The sequence below is a fragment of the Lontra canadensis genome, unplaced genomic scaffold (assembly GCF_010015895.1).
Source record: "Lontra canadensis isolate GAN:19392208 unplaced genomic scaffold, GSC_riverotter_1.0 scaffold6, whole genome shotgun sequence".
NCBI classification, from domain to species: domain Eukaryota; kingdom Metazoa; phylum Chordata; class Mammalia; order Carnivora; family Mustelidae; genus Lontra; species Lontra canadensis.
In genome coordinates, this window is record NW_022631000.1 from 2416311 (window position 1) to 2439459 (window position 23149).

A 23149-nucleotide genomic window follows, 5' to 3' on the forward strand; every position below is an offset into this window, starting at 1 on the left:
ATGTACCAGGTCACTCTTAATTTCCTGCAGTCCTGGCAGACAGTCTGGAGCATCGCATCCAGCCACTGTCCCAAGATAACCCGGCCTTACTCTCCAGCGCTGACAAATTCTCTCCCGGACACTGGAAACAAATATTTAATAAACGATTTCTCTTACCCACTTGCCCCCACAGCCAGTCCACATCATTTTCTAGTTTAGCAGACCTGTTAGACATTAAAATTGTTGACTTTATTGCCTGTGGTTTTTTTCCTTTCCTGTGTTTTGTATGTGCACCCCACAGAGAAATTTAGTGTAGGGTGTTGTCTGTGAACTGGTCTAAGGTTTGGCAAGGGCTTGCTTTTGAAGGGGAGCCTGTAACGCGTGCACACATTTTCCAGTGAGTTTATCACTCCGTTATTAACTCTACAGGAAGTACTATAAAAAAAATCAGGACTTCATTTGGATAGTTTTCTCTCAAATAATAAAAGCTAGGTCACATGAGCTATCAGGTAAAAAGTCAGTCCTCCAACCAGCAGGGTTTTTTCTTTCTTTTTAAATTCTGTAGTCCACAAGACCGTGTAGGGGGGCGGGGTCAAGAATAATCCTCACAAGAGGAGACTTTACATTGGATTCAAAGGACACAGTATTCCAGTGCCATGGGGAAAATATGATGGCACAGTGGTCAAATCAAGGCACAGCCTCTGGAGCCTGCCTGCCACTTAGATTTCTCAACTTCTCTGAGATTTGTTGTCTTCATTGGGAAGATGAGGGTTATAATAACTCGTGGTTCCTAGGGTAGCTGTGAGCATGTAACCTCTGTGAAGCCCTTCGCCTGGCAACATTATAGGTGCCCCACAACATTAAATCATGGGTAAACAGGCTGGTAAGAACGTTTATACCAGCATTTGGTGAGCAACCTCTGCACGCCGGGCTTCTGAATGGAATTCATCAGAGCCAAACCTGTAGCAAACCTCTTCTTTATTTTGTTCCTCTTTTCTCATTGAAGAGTGTCCCCAGTTGCAGGAGAAAAGATGAGGTACCAGCTTGGAATCAGATGGTGAAAGAGTTAGGGTCCATGATAAGAATCGAAGGCTTTCTCTCAAGTGTATATTAAGCATATAAATTTTAACTGGGACACTTGAGAGAAAGGGGAAGAGTATTGTGTCAGAACAGCAGGTATAAGCTGTAACTGTGCCTGAGAAATAGGGTGAAGCCAATGCATTAACCCAGTTGGTTACTTTATTTTTGGTTTTTCTCCCACAGATTACCACTGTGGACAAACAGAGATGTTTTATTTTGTTGACTTGAACACTCTCCAGCAAACCTCCAATCAAGCTCTGTAGTCAACTCCTATACCCAGACATCTGTTGACCCTGATTGTAGAGTACATGGGGGAAGGTAAGACTCAGCTCCAGCCCCAAGGAATTCACTATGTAGCTGGTCAGACAGGACGCAAATGAACACAGAACAAAACAAAAACAGGGTACAATCCAAAACAGAATATAACCAAACGTTTGGCCTTTATGACATAACACTTGAAGTATGATCCTTAAGTGCCAGGCATTAAATGCCCAGGGAAAGGAAAAGGTGTAAGGAAAAAAGTGGGCCATTAGGAGACTGAGATTTGATTGTCTTCCTTAACTGTGAGATGGATTCCTAAAAGTAAAAGAAATTTTGCAGTCTACATGTTATCTTGTATATCTTTTCCCACAAAACCCTCCAATTTATCCGTCTACTAGCAGCTGTCTTTCCATTTAAGGTATCTTAACAGCAAGCCTCTTGCAACAAATCTGGAATAGGGTTTACTTTTGTTTTGGTCTATGAACAAAGGGCCATAAGCTATGTTGGGGAACCCTTTTAGATATAATTAGGAGTGATTTTTTTATAAGGTAGATTTTTGTCTCAGTGAGTTGTGAAATATATATGAAAAAAGATTGTCATGCTTTATATTGAAATATTATAAACTTCTTTTATTTCCAAGAAAAGATAAACTTGGAGACAGTTTATTATTTGGTGGGGTCAGGAAGACCATGAAAACATTATAGTTGAATCCAATAGAAAAAACAGAACTTTGAAAAGATCTTATCTGTGTCAAAACACAGTGAAATGGTCATCTATTATGAAACCAGGCCTTTCTGGTGTCAACTCATGGCGAATTGTTTAAATAATGGCATAATATTTATTAAGAAATTGATACCCGCTAGGCCAATTTCTTTAAAAATCTTTTTTGAAGCTTACTTAAGCTCTGCTAAATTTTGCACCTCAGAAGAAAATCAAGTGATTGTGAGATTTCTATTTTTTTAATGAAAATTTTGGATTAATCTTGAAGATTCAAGGCCAAATACTTCCCAAGTGGGAAAAGGATTTCCAGAGAAAGAATAAAGCAGGAATTAAGATGACATTCTGAAGACAGTTCTAAAGAAAGAGGAAAAACCATTTTAAATGTGACCTACCACTGTTTTAGACTTCCTGGGTCTCTCCTTTGCCTCTTTGCCATTCATTCTTTCATTCATTGTGATAACACTGGAGGTAAAAATGGGTGTCCTTGGCTCCTAGGGGTTTTCTATCTGGATGGAATGTAGGAGCACACAAGACCCATAAAGATAAAACAAATAGCCATTTATTAAGAATGACGGTAAAAGAAAATACTCAGCCTCTAGGATATACATAGAGAGGGACATAAATATTGACTGCCTTGGCCAGAAATGGTCACGTGGAGAGCAGAGGAAGTAGGGCTTAACAGATGGGGAGCTCATAACTAACAGAGACGGTGATGGTGGTGGAATGGGTTGGGTAGAACAAGTTTTAGGGACACAGTAGGTGCTTTACATATTTTAGCTCATTTAACTTATTTAACTTAATTCCTTAGATAGCCGATGGCTCCTTCCAGAACATATGGTCTTTTTTCCCTATTTATTTGTTTGAAAGACATTATAGAAACAACATATCAGGGGCTTATGGACGGTCTATTGTAGAAGAGCAGATAAAGTTCCCAAAGTTTCAGAGGCAGCAGAGTGTTTCAGAGCTCAGTTTCTAGAATCAGACTTCTTGGGTTCAAACCTTGGACCCGCCACTTATTAGCTGTGTAATGAACTTTAGAAAGTTAACTTAAAACTCTTAGAGATCCATTTCCTTGTGTGTACAAGTGAACTAAGAAGACTCACTATCCCAGCATAATCAGCATCCCCACTGTGCATTTGGGGACTGTCCTGTATTCATTGCTGGCTGCTATCTTGCAGTCTCCCCTCACACCCTCTTGCTGAAGATCATTAATCCTTAAGTATTCTGCCAAGGGAGAGAGAGACTGAACTGGTTGCTATGGTTGGCACTTCATCTTTTCCTGCTATTCGTTTATCCTGCTCCTCTTTCACGGTTCATCAACTTAATTAATTCCCTCTATAATTCTTCAGTATTTTCAACTTCGACTTCCAGCTATTTTTCTTCAGTGAATCTACCACCACCTTCCTTGTGACACTTCTAATAAAAGTTCAATCCTTTTTGTCATTAAGAGGATATATTTGCTCTTCAGTGTAATAAATGGCAATCTCCATTACCTTACATTTCATCCTACTTCCATAACAATGAATACAGCAGGGTTAGACTTTTTTATGAGAAACTACAAAAAAAAAATCATTGAAATTCTAAAGTTTGCAATGCTGAAAGAAAAAAATGTGCATTTTCTCTCATTTTCTCCACAAAACTAAAAACTAAGGGTAGAATGTCAAGGGGGTAGAACAATTGTAAAATTTGTGTGGAACCACAGAAGAACCACAGAAGACCCCAAATAACTAAACCAATCCTGAGAAAGAAGAACAAAGCTAGAGGTATCATGCATCCTTATTTGAAACTACATTACAAAGCTACAGTAAGCAAACAGTATGATATTGGCATAAACACACAGACATATAAATCAGTGAACAAAATCACAGCCCAAAAATAAACCCACATATACATGTTAACTTATGATAAAGAAGTCAAGAATACACAATGAGGAAGAGATAGTCTTTTCAATAAGTGGTGTTGGGAAAACTGGACAACCACATGCAAAAAGAATGAAACTTGACCACTATCTCACAAAAATTAACTCAAGTGGATTAAAGACTTGGACATAAGCCCTGAAACTATAAAACTCCTAGAAGTAATTATAGGCAATAAGCTCTCTGATCTTTGTCTTGGCAATGAATTTTTGGATTTGATGCCAAAAACAAAGGTAACAAAAGTAAAAAAAAAAAAAAAAAAACCAAATGGACTACCTCAACCTAAAAACAACGGAAACCAACAAAATGAAAGGGCAACCTACTAAATTCGGAGGAAATATTTGTAAGTCATGCATCTGATAAGGGGTTCGTAACCAAAACATATAAATAACTCATAATGCAGCAGCAAAAACCAACAACCCAATTAAAAATGGGCAGAGGACTTGAATGGGTATTTTTCCAAAAAAAGATAAACAGAAGACCAACAGACACATGAATAGACGCTCAACATCTCTAATCATCAGAGAAATGCAAATACAAACTACAATGAGGTATCACCTCACACCAGTCAGAATGGCTAGCATCGAAAAGGCACGAAATAACAAGTGTTGGTGAGGTTGTGGAGAAAAAGGAACCCTAGTGCACCGTTGGTGGGAATGTAAATTGGTGCAGTCACTGTGGAAAAATAGGAGGCAGGTTCCTCAAAACATTAAAAATAAAACTACCCTATGATCCAGCAATTCCACTTCTGGGTATTCATCTGAAGAAAATGAAAAGACTAACTCAAAAAAATCTATGCATCCCCATTCTCACTGCAGCATTCCTTACAATAGCTAAAACATGGCAACAATCGAAGTGTCCAACAGTGGATGGACACACATACTCTCTCTCATAAGATATTCAGCCATAAAAAAAATGAAATTTTGCTGTTTCCAACAATGTGGGTGGACCTTGAAGGCATTATGTGAAGTGCAGTAAGACACACAGAAAAGCAAATACCATATGATTACATTTACATGTTTAGATGGATCTAAAACAAAACCAAAACCAACCTCGTAGATAAAGAGGACAGATTGGTGGTGGCTGGGGGAACAAAGGGAGACCAAGTAAGTGAAAAGGGTCAAAAGGAACTTCCAGTTATGAAATAAACAAGTCATGGGGATACAATGTACAGCATGGTGACTATAGTTAATAATAATGTACCGCATATTTGAAAGCTGTTGAGATCTTAAAAATTCTCATAAGAAAAAATACTTCTGTAACTATGTATGGTGAGAGATGATAACTAGACCTCTTGTGATGATTTCTCAGTATATACAATACCAAATTATTAGTTTCACCCCTGAAACTAATGTCAATTACATCTAAATTAAAAAACAATCTTGTAGGGGATATTTGTAATCTACAAGAATATAAATTGTATTCTAGACATATACTGTATATTGTTCTAGATCATTATAAATAACTTTATTCAAATTTTTAGAATTGATTTTTCCCATGAAATAAAAGACAGGGAGAAATTTCAGAACAAGAAACTGTGATAATTAAATTGTGACCTAAACTTGCTGAGATAAAATTACCATCAGTTTAGAACTGAAACAGTGTCGTGCTTTTATTTTTATCTATATTTAGAATAGGTCAAAATTCTTACCATGCTTTTGCTAAAAATTGCTCCACTAGATTAAGACAGTGGAAAAGTGAAATTCAGTGACGACAAATCCTTTCAGCTGTATCTTTTCAGGATTCATCTCATTCTCTTTTGGAGGCCACAGTTATGGAATTCTAAGAGTCAAGTGAAGACGATTCCGCAAAAGACGCAAAACAGGAAATTCCCCTTAATGTTTAAAAGATGGTCATGACTACAGGACAGAAGTGTGTATATGGAGGGTACTGTGTCTAGTCTTAAAATTTTGCTGCTTCTTTAGTTTCTTAATCTATGTTGGGAGTTGTCCTTTCTAAGGAAACATTTATTAGGTACAATAAAGAGATGTGCTTGGTTACTTCTTTCTTGTTCCTGTAGAACTAAAACAACATACTTCTACAAATGATAAAACAACATACTTCTACAATTTTCTTAATTGTCCACCTCCCCCCAAAATAAAACAAAACAGAAAACAAAACCACAAGACCAGCACTTTGACCAAGGTTTTCAATCTAGCACTCAATCTTAGAGCAGACCAGAACTTTAGTGGTAATTGAGCCCATTTTTGTTATTAGCAATTGGGACAAAGCTCAGAAAGGTTAGATAAATTATCTAAGACCACTCAGCATGTTATAAAAGCAACTGACAAAATTTATAAAACCTACTACTCTGTACCAGGGTTTATATTATCTGCCTTATAAAATTTATTCATCATCTTTACAACACTCCTGAAAGATTATTCTGTATTTTATATGAAAAAAATGAAACTGAGAGAAGTTGGATGACTTACCCAAAACTGCCATTAATTGTATGGAATTTGAACCCAGGTCTGTCGGGCTTGAAAGCTCATAATACTCCTTCCCCACATCATGCTGTGTCTCTGAGTAGAGGTGGATCTTTCCTAGAATGCACACGTTAGCGTTCTGGGCCAGGCTCCTTCCAGCATAGACCATCTACAGATCAGTTAGTACTGTGTCCTCCTCCTAGCTGCCTCAAAAATCACTCTAAGGAACCAGCAGCAAGATGGTGACTTGGGAGAGTGGCTGAGAAACCCGTGGCTGCGGGTGAGGAGCTCGCCCTATTAGAGCAGCGAGTGTCAAGAGTTAGCAATTGTGAGAATAGCACAAGAAATTTGCCCTCTTAAATCCCTTTGAGTCCTAACACCTGGTAGGAAGACTAATTCTTTAGTCAGAATTTGTGGGAGTGATAACTATATGATTTACTTTCAATTCAAGCTTTTCTTGCAGTAAGGATACTAAAAATAACTCCTTAAGTTGTAGTACATAATTGATGGGATAGAACGCTTTCCTGCCCAGGTGATACTGATTAAAGTTGCTTTCGATGTCAAGTGAACATCATAAAGTGTGAGTCTATAAAGATTCAATGTCAAAAAATTCTCATGTTTTACTTTATTGGACATTTGCAAAATGTCTAACAGCTGAACTTAAAAGTGACAAAGCAATGCCAGGATGTGTAAACCAGAAATGAGAATATTCATGGTATGGGTTTAAAAAAAGGATATAGGGACCTAGGTCTACTAAATATGAATCATGTTTTATCCCATTATTGCAAGAATCTCACAGCTGTTAATAGTTATTCATAGTCACCTGAGATAATAGTACTTTTTCTACTGCTCCAATTAATCTACTAAAATTTTAGAAGATTTTGCTGAAGTAAATTTTTTTTTTTTGCAGTAGTTCTCTATGAATCCCATTTTCCGAAATAGCAAGATGGAATATTTTGTTTTTCAGTTTTATATGTAAGACCAGTATGTAACTTTTGAAAATGCCTTTTTCAATAGATAGACCAATATTAAAATAACTACAGGAATACTTAGAAGTGATTATTCAGGAAGAGAAGTTTAACCTCCCAGTCACTAAATGCTAACTTCAATATTTCTGAATAATTGAACACCTTCTCATTTCAATGGTGGAATCTTTTAAACACATCAAACAAGTTAAATGTGTCATAGTGTGACAATATTATTTGGAAAATGAAAATAAGTTAATCTGTCTGGGTCTAGTTCAGTACAACTGAACAGCTACTATCTTACTACAGAAGAAAGTAGGAGAGGCTTTAAGCGATTTTTTTTTTTTTCACAAACTAACGATTCTTTGCTATTGTAGAACAGCTTGTACTCAAAGGATTTCAACTCATCACTTGATAATCATGAATTCACTAATGCGCCCTCAGCACATCTGTGAAAAATAGATTTTATTGCTAATTTACAGATGAGCAGAATTGAGAATGATCATACAGTAAACTGGCGGCAGAAAGAATCAAGACACAAATTTCAAGCAACAGTTTGTGGAACTCAGAATAATGGTTCCTCAAAGATGGCCCAAATCCTAATTCCCAGAACCTGTAAATATGTTTGATACCATGACAAAGGAGAATTAAGGTTGCAGATATAAAGAAGGTCTTTAATTAGCTCATCTTAAAATAGGGAGAGCATCCTGGATTATCCAGCTGGGCCTAATATAGTCAGTCACAAGGATCTTTTAAAGTAGAAGAGGGAGGCAGAAGATGAATTCAGAGCGATGTGGAATGAGAAACACTTGACTCGTTGTTGGCTTGAAGATGGAAGGGGAATGTGGCAGCCTCTAGAAGCTGCAAAAAGCAAGGAAACAGATTTTTCCCTCAGAGCCTCCAAGAGAGTATGCAGCCCTGCCCGCACCTTGATTTTAGCCCAGAGAGAGCCAGGTAGGGCCTCTGACAAGCAGAGCTGTAAGATAATAAATTTGTGATGTTTAAACCACCAAATTCATGGTTATAGCAGCAATCAAAAACTAATAGTTGCTTAATCAATTAGGAGTAATAGAAACAGTCATTAAAAAAACTATAAAGAATAAACTCAAGCAACCAAAGAATAACATTTAACTTGGAAATGCAAGTCCATTTTGAAGTAATAAGAGTAGAAGCACACAGATTCTTTGGCATAAAGAAAGATGGAAAAGGAAAGAGGTGAGAGGAAATTTTTTTTTTCTCTTCCACTAGAATACCAGAAGAGAAAGGAAACTATAAAAAGAACACATTTATCTAAAGGATGAGGTAAGAGTTTTTAAAAGGCTACTTGGAATAGCCTTCCAGGAGAAGTTTTGGAATCTTTGTCCCTAGAGATCTTTAAGATACAGAGTGATGGATTTTATCTACCCTGGATGGCTTAGATATATACTCGCCTGATGACAAAGGCTGAGACGAGACATTCTCTCCTGGCCTCCTCCAGCCAAAATATTCTACACAGACTTGAGTCCATTCAATTCAATGCCACAATTATTTACTGCCTCTCTACTCAATTTAAATAATTCTGCTATGAATAACCAAAGAATAACATAAACCCTGACTTCAAGAAATCCATAGTTTTGTAGTGAACCAAGGTAAACAGCCAACCCTATGCAGGCTAGACAATGAGAAGAAACATAAGGGTTGGGTACATGATACATTGATTGAACCTCATTAGATATATAAAAATCAATGTACTCTTATTGATCATAAAACAATATTATAAGTCTCTACCAGAGACCATCAGAACACCAATTTATTACAATGAGAATTTATCCCAACCTTCCTAAAATTCTGTAAGGAAAAATTGTTTAAAAATAAACTCTTTATTGTAGAATTTGAGCTAAAAAAGGCAGAATGATAGAATTAGATTGTATCTAGAATGTATCTAGAAGATATCTAGAATATAAAAAACTACCATTTTAGAAGCCTGGTATAAAATAATGGATCTGTACAATAATCAGCAATAATGCAAAAACTACTAAGTGATAATTTGATGGTGAATTTTATCATGGAGGGATCCAACTGAGACCACCTAAATACACTGAACAGTCTTATCATCACTGAGTATGACACCAGTGATTTAAGTGTCTCTTTTCGTGAGTTGTTAGGAAATACACAGTGCTGTCTATAAAGTATCTTTTCCCCCAAAAAGCTGAATCCAAATTTAACACAGCTTCCAAATCTACATATTTTTTCCATGGGTGATACAGAATGTAGAGGAACCAGTTAAAAATTACAGAATGGAAGAAACCAGTTAAATGCAGAACATGGACCAGGATGTATGAGCCAAGTGCTCCAGCAAATCAGTGACATTTGCGAAGAGAAGAGAGAGAGGATTGTCATAGGACAAAAGAGACTTAAAAGATGTAACAACAAAAGGTAACATGGAGACCTTGTTTGGATACTGATCCAAAAAAGAAATAACAAGAAGAAGGCATTTTTAAGATCAGCAGGGAAATTTAAATATGGATTAGGTATCAAATGATATTGTAGGATTATTATTATGATGTGATAAAGGCACAGCATTACTCAAAATATCTCTCATCTGTTAGAGAAGCATACTGAAGGGTTCACAGACTTAAACATACAGTATCCAGTTACGCTTTAAAATCCTGTAATAAGAAAACTGTGTGTATGAAGAAAACATGGATCAGGATCAGCAGAACAGTGATCTGTATTCAAGCTGCATGAGGAAACACGAGGACCCTTGTAATATTTCCTTTCCTTGGATGTCTGAACTTTCCATAATAAAAAAAAAACTTAAAGGACAACAACCGTAAGTAAATAAAAGTGTACTGGATCCATCTGATTATCCCTCATCACTGAGCTACTGAAAGGTTGGTATATTTATACCAGAAATTTTCTTTCCTTTTCTGTGCATATTATTCACTAGCAATCGGACTTCTCTACCCCTTACTGAACACTTTCCCCCTCTGATGGAAAGGTAGTTTACAACTGAGCAAATTCTCAATCGAAAGAACCAAGGGGAGAAACTATCCTAAATATTACTTCTGTTGCTCAATAAATAAAGGAGCTGTGGACTCAGTTCTGTTGGCATGTGGGCTATAGCTTCCAGGCACTTTTTGTAGTAAAGGGTGAACGTGGTGGGGGAGTACTTGCAAAATTTCAAATTCTTTCGTTTACATGGTCAGGGTTAGTGTTGTAACATTGGTCAGAAATGCATAATTCTCAAAATTTTTTTTGGCAACAAATTGTAATGTGTTTGTTTTAAAAAAATGATCATAGGTAAAAATCTAGTCTAGATATTTAAGTAATAATGTCACTCTCCTGTCTAATTTTAGAGTACAACAGGCTTCTCTATGAGGATGAAACGGCTGCAGGACAAACTACATTTCTCTTTAGCATTCCCTGTGTATACGCATGAATGCCAGATCTGATCTACGATAGTTCAAGTGACAGGGTTAAACACGGCAACTTCATGGAAAGGCCCTGCAGCAATAATCCTAGCAATGGAGCAACATACAAGTATCATCTGATACCGTTCAGAAAGCCTTTGAAGGCATTCATAATAGATGATCCCCTTTTAAAAAATGTTATCCTTTTTAAAAAAAATGTTAAATGTTGGGGCCCCTGGGTAGCTCAGTGGGTTAAAGCCTCTGCTTTCGGCTCAGGTCATGGTCTCAGGGTCCTAGGATCGAGTCCTAGGATCGAGCCCCGAATCAAGCTCTCTGCTCAGTGGGGGGCCTGTTTCGTCCCCCAACCTGCCTCTCTGCCTACTTGTGATCTCTGTCTGTCAAATAAATAAAATCTTTAAAAAAAAATGTTAAATGATAACATTAACATTAAAAGATGTTAAATTTTTTAAAAAAAGGTTAGAAAAGGATAAATGTTATCTTTTTTTAAAAAAATTATTTTTTTGCAAATAATTTTTCTGAACAAGGCTTAAAGATGCTTACATCCTCATATTACATTGCTAATGGGATTAAAACCATTTCCAAAGAAATGTAAAATGCTATCATCCCTATAAAAGCTTTTAATTTTTTCAATCTTTTTACATTTAAAAAAATGTAACATATTTTCTTTTCTTTTTTAAAGGTACCTTCTCATGAAGAGATGCCCGGAAAGCTATGGTGGTTATTTTTCACCAGAAGAATGTAAAGACAAAACGGGGAGGAAAAGTAACCCAGATAAACAGGCTATGTTACAGAGATGTAAACCAGGCATTTTAGCTTACTTTTCCTTATGAAATTTAAGGTCTCTGGTCAGGGATTGTAGTTATAATGGCAACGAAGATGATTATTTCTGCAGCACACGCCGAGTTCTCATTCTGTATTTTTTCCACAAAGAGGCACTATGCTATGCAGGTTACAACAATTATGTAGATGATTTGTAACTCTGGCATTTGGTTTGGCTGAGATGTAGAAGAAAGGGCATTTGCCTTCAAGATTTATAGTTCACGTGGCACCCATTACCTGTTACCTCTCTTCTTCCCACGCCTGAAACCCAAACATCTTACCGACCACAGCCTCTGTGAATTTCCCTTCTGCTGGAAGTGGGAAGTACTGGTTTGGTGACAAGTTGCTGCCATATCCCAAGAGAAAACCTTCTAATTTTACATTTGGATTTGGACGTAGGAACTTCAAGAGGATGGAGTCGCTCGTGGTATTGATGTGGACTTTCAGACTTGGCCTTTTACCTAAAGATGGGAACACACAACACAGGGCTGTTATTTTACCACTTTAGTATCCCAGGGCAAATATGGGCAAAGGTTAGTTGCTAGAGACACTGTTACTGGAAAACATGCTATCTACTTAGCTACTGAATATTCCAACTCATCTACCCAAACTGCTAAAACGTGGGTAATTCTGAGATCCAAAAAACCCAAACTAAATAAAATAGAAAGCAGTCTAGAACACAAAGTAAAATCTTAGGATTTAATATTTGGTAATTTATTATTGAGCAGGTAGATGACATTTAAGGCTACTTTGGGTATCCATGATAGTCAAAACCTTCATTGGATGCATATTATCTGGGAATGTTCAAAGGATCTGACATTTCATATCAGTAAATTTAACTACTGCACTTTGAAACCCCCCAGCCTCATCAGTGCTGCCCTCCAGCTGTATCCCCACAAGAGAGTGATTTACATAGAGAATTGGAAACAAAGGGACACAGGTGGAGGGGGTCAGTTTAGGGAGATTAGGGAGTTCTGAGAGAAGATAAATGGAAGAGAAAAAGCTTTAGGTCTCTTTTGGGGCCCACAGGGTCAATGAGACAACTACATGGAAATGTCCCCAGGAGGCTGAATAATCAAGTGTGATGCTCAGTAACAGGACACTGATCCATCTGGATGTCATCAGTTTCTAAACAATTATTGGATGAACTTCCCCAGAGAGATTGTGCAGAATGAGGAAAGAAAACTTAATTAAATTTTCGAAGCTCTTTTTTTTTTTTTAAAAAAACTATGTAGGCAACAAGGATAGATTATCACACTAACCAGAAGTCTTGACCAAGCGGTGAGTAAACAACATTGTCTTTTGTCTTTGGGACTAGAAGAAGCAGAGTTCAAATACCAGCTCTCCAATTTAATTACCAGTGGCGCCTCTGGCTACTCACTGAACATACTTGGCCCTGAATTTCTTGATTTGTAAATTATGAATACTGGATAACAATGTCCACTTTGATGGGTTGTTTACAAAGATTAGTGCAAATGGCACTATCTTGAAGCTGGCACATAGTAATTGCTCAATAATTGGTTACTTCATTAAGTCACAAGACAGAAATCCAAAACAGCTTTGTAAGATTTTTTGGTAAATTTGTATTTAACTAATTTGGTAAGAAAACCCAATCTGAACCATATGAGGCCACCAAGTCTTTCTCAAATCTCACTGAATAATCTGTGTAACTATTCACATGTTTAATTGTAGGAATATTAAACATGTTTAATTAAGGGGTGCTGGCCAAGCCCCCACTGAAGGGGTCCAGACAACCTAGTACATTTCTAAAATCCAAGGATTTTCTGAATTCTAAAACATGTCTGGCTCCAGAGTTTTAGATACAAATTATAGACCTCAATTATTTTCTTTCTTTATTCTACAGAGATTTAATATTTTTAGAACATTTTACCCATTAGAAATTTAGTAATCCACATTTGATTTCTCATGATTCATTTTATTTATATCAATTATATTCATAAGATTTATACTTCATTAATACCAGTTAGTACCTCTGAACAGCATGGCTTCCCAAAGTCATCACACTAAATTTATACTATTCCAGTCAAAATTAGCCTGGTCTGCCTCAATATAGCTACATAAAGGATTCCAATAGGCCTTTGAAAAAATACAGCTAGCCCCTTCTTGGATACCAAGTTGTGGGAACCACTGTCTTACCTCAGCAGCCAGTACAACTATTTCCGGGTATGTACATAGTTCTTTATACTTCCAAGTATTTGATGACATTTTCATAAACTTCAAGATTCTCAAAGTGTTATTCCCACATTTCTGGCAAAATTGAAACCCAGAGATACTGGGCGTTTTATCCAAATGTAAGGAAGATTCATCTAGTTTAGCTCACCCAGTCAAATCTCTCCTAGTACAATGAAATTGAGGGCCCCCCGTTCTCTGTCACTCTGCAAGTTAAGTGCAAGATCAAAACTGGATCTCAGTTTGCACCAGCTTCACTTCCTACTCTTTTTTTGTTGAGAATGTCATAATTACCCAATAGAGAGGTAAGGAGAGGCCAACCCCGAAACCATAATGCTCAAATGATGCTAACTGCTAATGTTTTGTCCTAATTTCATTAGATTTTGAAGAGAGGATTTATACTTCAGCTATAATATAGATTTTGTCCAAGTCAATTTTTCCCTCCTTAGTTATGTGCCTAGATTAACCCTAGAGTCACTACACTACTTTAGAAGATTGTTAGGTCCCACAGTAAATTAAAACACAGCTGGTCTGTTACCCACCCCTTGTTGGGAAGCAGAGAATAAGGAATATTAGTGTACTTAGGCTATACTCATGTTTGACTAAGAGCCAAGAGTCACAGCATCATCACATTAGACCTTTGCTCATAGAATTTGGCCTGCTGTACCACATTACTCTTCCACGTGGAAAGTGGAAAGGATGGCAGCACTAAGTGAGGAAAAGGAAGGTTGTAAACAGAATTACTGACCAACAAAAGTGGAAGTGTTCTCATTTCCTCCACATGGGAATTTTCATGACTCCAATCTTTGTCCTTTTCACTAATGATTTATGTCAGCAAATACATCAACATCATGTAACTTTTTGAGTGAATTGGCATTTAACTACCCACTTTCTCCAAAATTCTAATTCACACTACTCTCTGGAGCTAAACTTTTAAAAGTCCTCAAAAAGAGAGAGAGATGCACACAAACAAATCTTACCTTAAAGCAGCATCACAAACTTAGTATTTTGAGACTATCGTCCCAGTTGCTTATTTGAAGCTGGAAATTCAAGTCCCTTCATTTTCCTGACACATTACTTCTTCCTTTATTACTTCTCAACATATCTTATTTCTTTTTGGCCAGTATAATCTTCTCACATTTGGCAATGCACTTTCACCTATGCTCACATTGTCACCCAATATGGATTCCCTCTATCTTCTGTCTGTCTTCTCTACCCGCCTTCACCTATTCAGTAATTATACCACTGGTCTTTTTGGTTCTCAGCAAAAAGGTAAAGCAATTTTTGCCCTTTCAATCTGATTAAGTTTGTCAAGCATTCCTTCGAATGAATGTTTGGACTAGTATTCAATTTTATACTACTGGACAATTTCCCCTGATATTTTAGGGTATATCTCCATGCATCCTATAATAATTTTTAATCTTGGATAAGTTACTCTTCATTCTGAGTAATTCCAGTTTAATGGTTTAGAACACTAGTCATGTGATGACAGTTATCTTTCAATGTTAGTATGAAAACCTCTGGTGAATGATGTAGGTAGAGTTAATAGAAAAATAATATAATATGATATAAGCTTAACTAGGAAAACATTTAAAGGTAAAATGGCAGATATATTGTCCAGAAAAGCCCCAGAGTACAGAGTAATAAGAATACTAGAAAAACATTTTACTATATCTTATGAGAAATAAAGCCTACATCAATCAAGAGTGAGACAAAATAAAGAATGTGAACATTTCAGGAAACCACCACCATTATGGCTGAAAAAAGATTGCACATCGATAAAGTAGAACCTTGGATCTAGGATAGTTGTTTCTAATCCTCTTTTTCTGACATCCCAGGGTATCTCTAAATAGTTCAAGGGGCTGTTGTGAAATAACAAAAGAAAAGAAAAAGTCTTTCAAAATCCAATTAGAATCAATTTTCTTTTAATTTTTAAATACAAGCCCTGTAGCATTAAAATGACATGTCTGTGTTTCAATAAAATTGTATAGTTGACCCTTGAACAATATGGAGATTAGGGACACTAACCCACCACACAGACAAAAATCTGCATATAGTTTTGACTCCTCAAAATTTAACTACTAATAGCCTACTATTAACTGGAAGCTTTACTGATAACATAAACAGTCAATTAACACATATTTTGTCTGTGGTATGTATTCTATATTTGTATTCTTACAATAAAGTTAGAGAAAAGAAAATGTTAAGAAAATCATAAGGAAGAGAAAATACATATATAGTACTGTATTTATATATATATATATATATATATATATATATATATATATATATATATGAAAACAACTGTGTGTAGTGGACCAAGTGTAGTTCAAACCCATATTGCTCAAGGGTCAACTGTACTTGTAAAAATTGGCAGTTGGATGCCGGGTCACAGTTTACCAACTCCTACTCAACATCATTAGTCTTCAGGGAAATGCAAGTTAAAATTACAGTAAGATACCACAACCCAAGAATGGATAATTAAAAGGCTGTCCATAACAAGTGTTAGGCAGGATCTGAAATAATTGGAGCCCTCATACATTTTTAATGTGAATGATAAGTGGTATAACCACTCGTGAAAACTGTTGGACAACTACCAAATAACCTATCAGTTTCATTCCTAGGTATTTTTGAGAAAACATGAAAAATAATGCTACGCTAAGCCTTGTATGCAGATATTCAAAGCACCACTGAACTGCAACTAGCCCAAATGTCCATCAGTAGTTAAAGGGATAAACACATTATGGCTTACCCATACAATGAGATAGGACTCAGCAACAAAACAGAACAAATTACTTATGTAATTCACCATGAGTGAATCTCTTGTCTGGTATGATATCATGTCACTGTAGCATGGGCAGGACCTTTCTCATCACAAAGTAGCAAGCCTTTCTCAGATATAAAAGACTTTCCTCTGATGGAAGGTCATTCAATCCTCTTGCCATTATAGCAACTAGTGAAATCGTTTTAATGGTGCCTAATATTATTACTTACATTCAACAAATGGTACATATATAAAATCAGCAAGTCCTTTTTAGCCATGATTATCTTCCTAGAACTGACAAGTCAAAGTTTCAAATATATTACATATTCTTCTTACATAATGGATTGCAGGTGGAAAACATTCCAATGCCTTTATGGTCACATTTTCAGTTTACATATTAAGCAGAGAAGTCACTGTCTGACAATGCATTCAAAAGCTTCCAAAAACCACATTTGATGGCATAAATTATATTTAATTAAACTGTAATGTTAAGTTATACAAAACATAATTTTAACATAAGACCTGACAATAATTTAACATATGCTTTAATTCTTAGCCAAAAAGAGATCGTATAACAGGCGTGGTACTCAAAGGACTCCCTTTCCTGGTACTATGATCCAAGGAAACGTGTTGAAGGAGAAAAATATCCATATGGAGTCTCATTAATTTTCCTGTGCCAACCACAGTATGAAGGGAGTGGCCAAAGTCAATTATACAAGAATCTTCAGTTGTTTCTGATCTTTGAATAGAAACATGTTGTCTGTAGTCTATAGCATGGATTTTCTTACCAAAAACAGTAACAAACTGAAAGCCAGTGATATGAGTGGAAACTTTCCATAGCAAAAAAAAAGCATGGCAGTTTTAAATATTTTAAGGAGAATAAAGATTAAATGTTTCCATCAATTAAATACAATTAGACATTATAAAAACTACTTCCACTAGTGCTGTAATAGCAAGATGCTTGTACAGCTTTCCATTAGAAGAGAGTCTGTGTAAAGTGGTTATGAAGATAAAGAAAGGCATGACCCATTCTGCAGTGACATGATGGCATGCCAGACAAGATAGGCAGAAGGCATTAAATTGCCTTGTCCTGGTTGTGTATATGCAGAAATATAATAAATGTTCTCACAAAATAATTCCTATAAAGTCCTTTTAAGGGGCACCTGGGTGGCTCAGTGGGTTAAAGCCTCTGCCTTGGGCTCAGGTCATAGTCTCAGGGTCCTGGGATCGAGCCCCACATCGGGATCTCTGCTCAGTAGGGAGCCTGCTTCCTCCTCTCTCTCTGCCTGCCTCTCTGCCTACTTGTGATCTCTGTCTGTCAAATAAACACATAATAAAATCTTTTTAAAAAATCCTTTTAAATTTTCAATTTATTGTATTCCATCTATCATCAATCCCATTTATCTCATGGTATCCTGGATCTCTGCTTCCAGAATGAAACTCCTTCTCAAAATCCACAGATTCTCTGTCACTTTCTTCCCAATTCTTTGGGAATAAAGTTCTACCAAGACCCAATGGAGAATTAAAGAGAGCTTGCAAAGAGCTAGTGTGCAGTAAACACGTGGCAGTTCTACAACACATCTTCCAGAAATAGGGACAGCACTGACAGTTGCTTGAGTCGTGCATTGCAGAACTCTAAATGGCATCATTCAAACCATCTATTTATGGCCCTATACATTAACCATGCTCACAAAGACCATGCAGAAATAGTCGCTACTTACAAAAATGGGTGATTTGATAAGGGTAACTATCTTGAAATTCTCTAAATTCTTCCTATAGGCCTCAGACTGCTCCTGCCCACCCTTCTTACCTCAGGCCTTTGATTTATACCTTCCCTGCCCTCTGATTCTGCTGACACTGGTAATAAGGGATATGGGTGGCAAGGATGCCTTATGTAAAGAGGATAGGAGCTCAGTCACAAACATTTTGGACATTATGGTTTCTAATGTACAAATGAAATTGCATCCTTCAATATATACAATTCAGGTGATGAATCAGAAATCTAAATAAGAACAACAGATTAAAAGAGATTTGGGGCATTCAGGAAATGGTGAGTTAGTAACACCCAGCTTTAGAGATGAACAGCAGGCATCCCTACTTGTGTTTTATTAACTCAAGTCTAAAAGCACAAGGGGAAGATCCTGATGAAAATAGTTTAGATATATATAAAACGAGACTTTTATAAAACTACAGAAAAAAAATGTCATTTTTAAAAAAGCACAGAAAAAACTGGGTAGAAGTCCCATAAGGCACATGAACAGCTGCTGGAGTGTGGGAATGGGGGCCTTTAAAAAAACTCTGAACTTGACACATACACACTTGATGTGAGCCCGAAGCTCAACCTACAAAGATTCGTGATCTCTGCTCTAATGCAAGCGGAACAGCGTGTTCTCTCTCCAGTGCCTTGTGGGGAGTTTGCCATTGGAAGACATGTTCCTGCATGTAACATGTACTTTGAGTTTCGGAAATAAAAAGTCCTGGTTCACCGGAAGAGCTCCCTTTATAAAGCCACACCCAAACAGTTGCCATCGAGCCATAACTCCTATGTGTCGATTAGTTAACTTGATTAGGATATTATGGTCACCAAATACCTGGAGAATGTTTACTATTGAATTTAGAAAGAAATGACATTTTGCTAGAAATCTGAGAGGGAAAATGTTTTCTTCCTAATGGAGCACTTTATTTCTGTTTTCCTAGCTGCTTGTATAAGCGAGTTCCATTTCAGCTAAAACAACCACAGTTTCCACCTTGATCAGAATTCCCAGTGCCCTGATTCCTCAGGCCAATACTTCACCGTCTGGTGACTTTGGATGACTGAATGGGACAGACTGAACCTGCCAACGTTGACATTTCAGCACCACTTGGAAGGACTAATAGTTTTACCAAAGGAGCAATAATTTCATTACCTACCTTGTAACCCAACCAACAGCCAAGCAGGAAAATTACTTTTCATAGACTACCTTCTAAGTCAACAGCCTTTCACTCTTAGGGAAAAATCTCATCCTGAGATATACGCTGTTGTCACTTGCATACACACCCTCTATCTAATTCTCCTAAAATTACTCTTTAAACTCTGGAGCATGTTGAGGGTGGGGGGCAACCATATGCAACAAATAACCACATAGTTGCTATAAGGAAAGGGGGGCAGTGACATGGTTAACTTCAACAAAATCTAAATAAATTCCGCATTTGCCTCGGGAAGTATGTACATCCATTCATCTGCTTTTTACTTTATTCCTTCACTACCAGACACTAGGAATTAGTGATACCAATTCAAATATGATCTGTCACAGCACAAAGATTAAGCAGTCTAGTAAGTTAGGCAGATGGGTAAGTCAATGATTTCAGTGCAACATTATTCCTACAATTAGTACCATGTGGCTACAACAGAGGAACTCTAAATCTGATGGAAGAGGGATAAAGGATGTACAAGGAAAGTGTCCCCTTAGCTTTGTTAAGCTAGTGACAAAAATTGTTTTCATTACATGAAAATATGCCAAATGCAAGTAGGGAAGTAGATCTCAAAGTCTACTTTATAATACTTTTCCTACTACTTTAGATAATTCGTATATTCTTATTATTTTTAATACATATAAAAAGAAATCAAACATGCTAAAAGACTTAACAGAATTCATTTCTCTTCTTTTTTGCTCTTTTCTGATCTTTCATGAAATCTCTGGAGTTGATCTGCTTAATTCTCTTGCTATGTAAAGTAAGGAATGATAACAATTGGTATTCTGGATGGAAGGAAGGATAGGTTCCAGACCAGGATTCTTCAAAGAATCTCCCCCCACCCCCCATTAGAGCATCTGCATCAGCTGGGAACTTGCTAAAAGTATACATTCTCAGACTCCACTCCAGACATCTTGAATCAGAAACTTTGGGATGGAGGCAGCAATCTGTATTTTAGCAAATTGGGTAATTCCGACACATACTCAGGTTTGGGAACCATAACTCTTTGAAAATAAATAAAATTCATGGGCCCAATTTCTTTTGAAAGAGATTTACAGATATACAGTATCAGAGGAAAAAAAAGACCTCAGCTGCCAAGCTATTAAATTTCCTACCATGAGAATTATACATATTTTTTGATCTGTGAACAAACTGTTAGAGTTTTCTAGAATTATAAATTCTGGAGACTTGTAAGGTAAAATGTTTAAAAATATTTGGAAAATTTCTCTGGCTTCTAACATCATTTATAGGGCTTTATATGTGTTTGACCAATCTATTTAAAGATTTAGAAGTATGATGAGCTAACATTATAAAAAAATTTGGGGCACCTGGGTGGCTCAGTGGGTTAAAGCCTCTGCCTTCGGCTCGGGTCATGATCACAAGGTCCTGGGATCGAGCCCCACATCGGGCTCTCTGTTCAGCGGAGAGCCTGCTTCCCCCTCTCTCTCTACCTGACTCTCTACCTACTTGTGATCTCTGTCAATAAATAAAAAAAAACTTTACAAAAAAAATTTCAAACAGAAAAATGTTGCAAGAATCATGCAATACACATCCCTAGAGCCACCGTCCAGAGACAATGATGTAAATCTTAATCTCTTTCATCATATTTATCTACCTCTCTATCCATCCATCAATCCATCTTATTTTTAAATGGATTTCAAAATAAATTATATTTCAGTATTCTTCACTCCTCAAATTCAGTAGGTATATCATTAACTAGAATTCAGTACATTTTTTGAGATAAAATTTATATATAAGAAAATACATAAATCTTAACTCTACATGGCTGATTTTTCCAACTGCCATATATTTATGCAACCCAAACCTAGACAAGATTTAGAATATTACCTTCACCTAGAAAGTCTCCTCATTCCTCTACTGGTCTATTTCCACCCCATGCTTCCACCCCAGAATAAAACAACTTTTGTTCTGATTTTTACAAAGCCATAGATTAAATTTTACCTGTTATAGACTTCAGTGAGATGGAATCCTATGATATGTACTCTTAGGTAAGGCTTCTTGCACTTAATTCAAGTGACTTCTTGCATAATAATGTTTTGGAGATTTGTAAGTTTTATTGCATGCATCAGTAGTGGTTTTGCTGTTATTTTCACTGAGCACTATTCAGATAATTATTAAAGTCAACATTTTTAAATATTCCTGTGTCTTCAGAGTATCAACCTCTCTTGATTTACTGTTTTTTAAAATGTTGATTATACTGTAATAAAATTTTCACTGAGAACAAAGGAAAATTATATATATATATTTTTTCTTTCCAGATATTTATTTACCTTATACTATTTGCCAGAAAGATAAAACTATACTCTATTATTTATAATAGTTGCTTAATTTTTAAGACTTAAATTATTAACAGTAAATGCAGATAAAACTATATAATGATTTTATCTTCACCATAATGCTGAATACTAGTTACTGATACACAGTATCTTGGATATCTTTCCCTCTCACTCCCAGCTAATGAAATGCCAGGCACCTTTTTTTTTTTTTTTCAAGATTTTATTTATTGATTTGACATAGAAAGAGATACAGAGAGAGGGAACACAAGCAGGGGGAGTGGGAGAGGGAGAAGCAGGCTTCCCACTGAGCAGGGAGCCTGACGTGGGCCTCGATCACAGGACTCTGTGATCATGACCTGAGCCAAAGGCAGACGGTTAATGCCTGAGCCACCCAGGTGCTCCCACCAGTGAACTTTTGACAACAAAGTGTAATATTGACTTTCCTATGTCTAAGAGTATTATTCACTGATACAAAAGTGGTTAAGTTTAAACATGTGCTATTTAAAAAATTGCTTGTCCTAACAATCTCAAAATGATCTAGTACCAAAAAATAGGTAAACAGTCATTTGGATTATTTTCCTTCTACTGGTCAATTTTCCAAAAGGACCAATGCTCCTTTTTTTTTTTTCTTACTCTCAATAACTTCAGTACTAACATACGTTAAATTCCACTAAGTAGAAATCAAGTTTAATCAAAGTACTACCTTATAGGACAAAGCAGAAAATGTACAACTTCCACCTGCACTGTAGGAAATCCTCCACATACAAGATCACATATTTCTATTGTGAAAACATTGTCTCACGGAGTAAATCAGAAATACTCTTGATAAAAATGAAAAGTTTCCCATCTCGTAAAAAACTGTCTAAGCACTAATAAAACTTTCTTAAATAAATCTTGCTTTTACTGCAAAGTCTCGCAAATAAAAACAAGAGATGTAGCTAGAATAAACGGTTTCATTTGCCATCATTGTTTAGACGTTTGAAATCTTCATGAATTTTAGTTTGTTCAGTTAATAAATACCCAATGCTGATGACACACAGCTGCTTATTTTGAGATTTCACAGTTTCAAAAGCCTTCCATATACTAGAAGACAATGGCTAAACCATCAGGACAGTTTGATCATGTAGCCTCATGAACAAGGCAGGGTGGGTCATGAGACTTATGAGTCTGTGGGAAGAGCCACTTGCTAATGACCCCAAAGTAAGTCATTCCATTCTAATAGAGGGGTTCTGACATCAACTTTGCCTTTCACTGTGTTTGACCTGGATTGTTAATTAATTAATCTAATTAATTCTCTAATTAATTAGAGAATCCCAAATCCATTTTCATTCTTATGTTCAAGGATATCTCTAACACTTCATCCAGAC

General features: G+C 36.4%; 1 protein-coding gene across 5 annotated transcripts in view; it reads right to left on the bottom strand.

The window, feature by feature from the left end:
* Positions 1-23149, bottom strand: part of ABI3BP (ABI family member 3 binding protein) — a 245382-nt gene that overhangs the window by 170705 nt on the left and 51528 nt on the right. For all 5 annotated transcript variants that reach the window (XM_032852058.1, XM_032852062.1, XM_032852059.1 and 2 more), the window contains exon 2: positions 11861-12040. In XM_032852058.1, coding sequence (XP_032707949.1) covers positions 11861-12040 — 180 coding nt within the window. The remainder of the gene's footprint in view (positions 1-11860; positions 12041-23149) is intronic.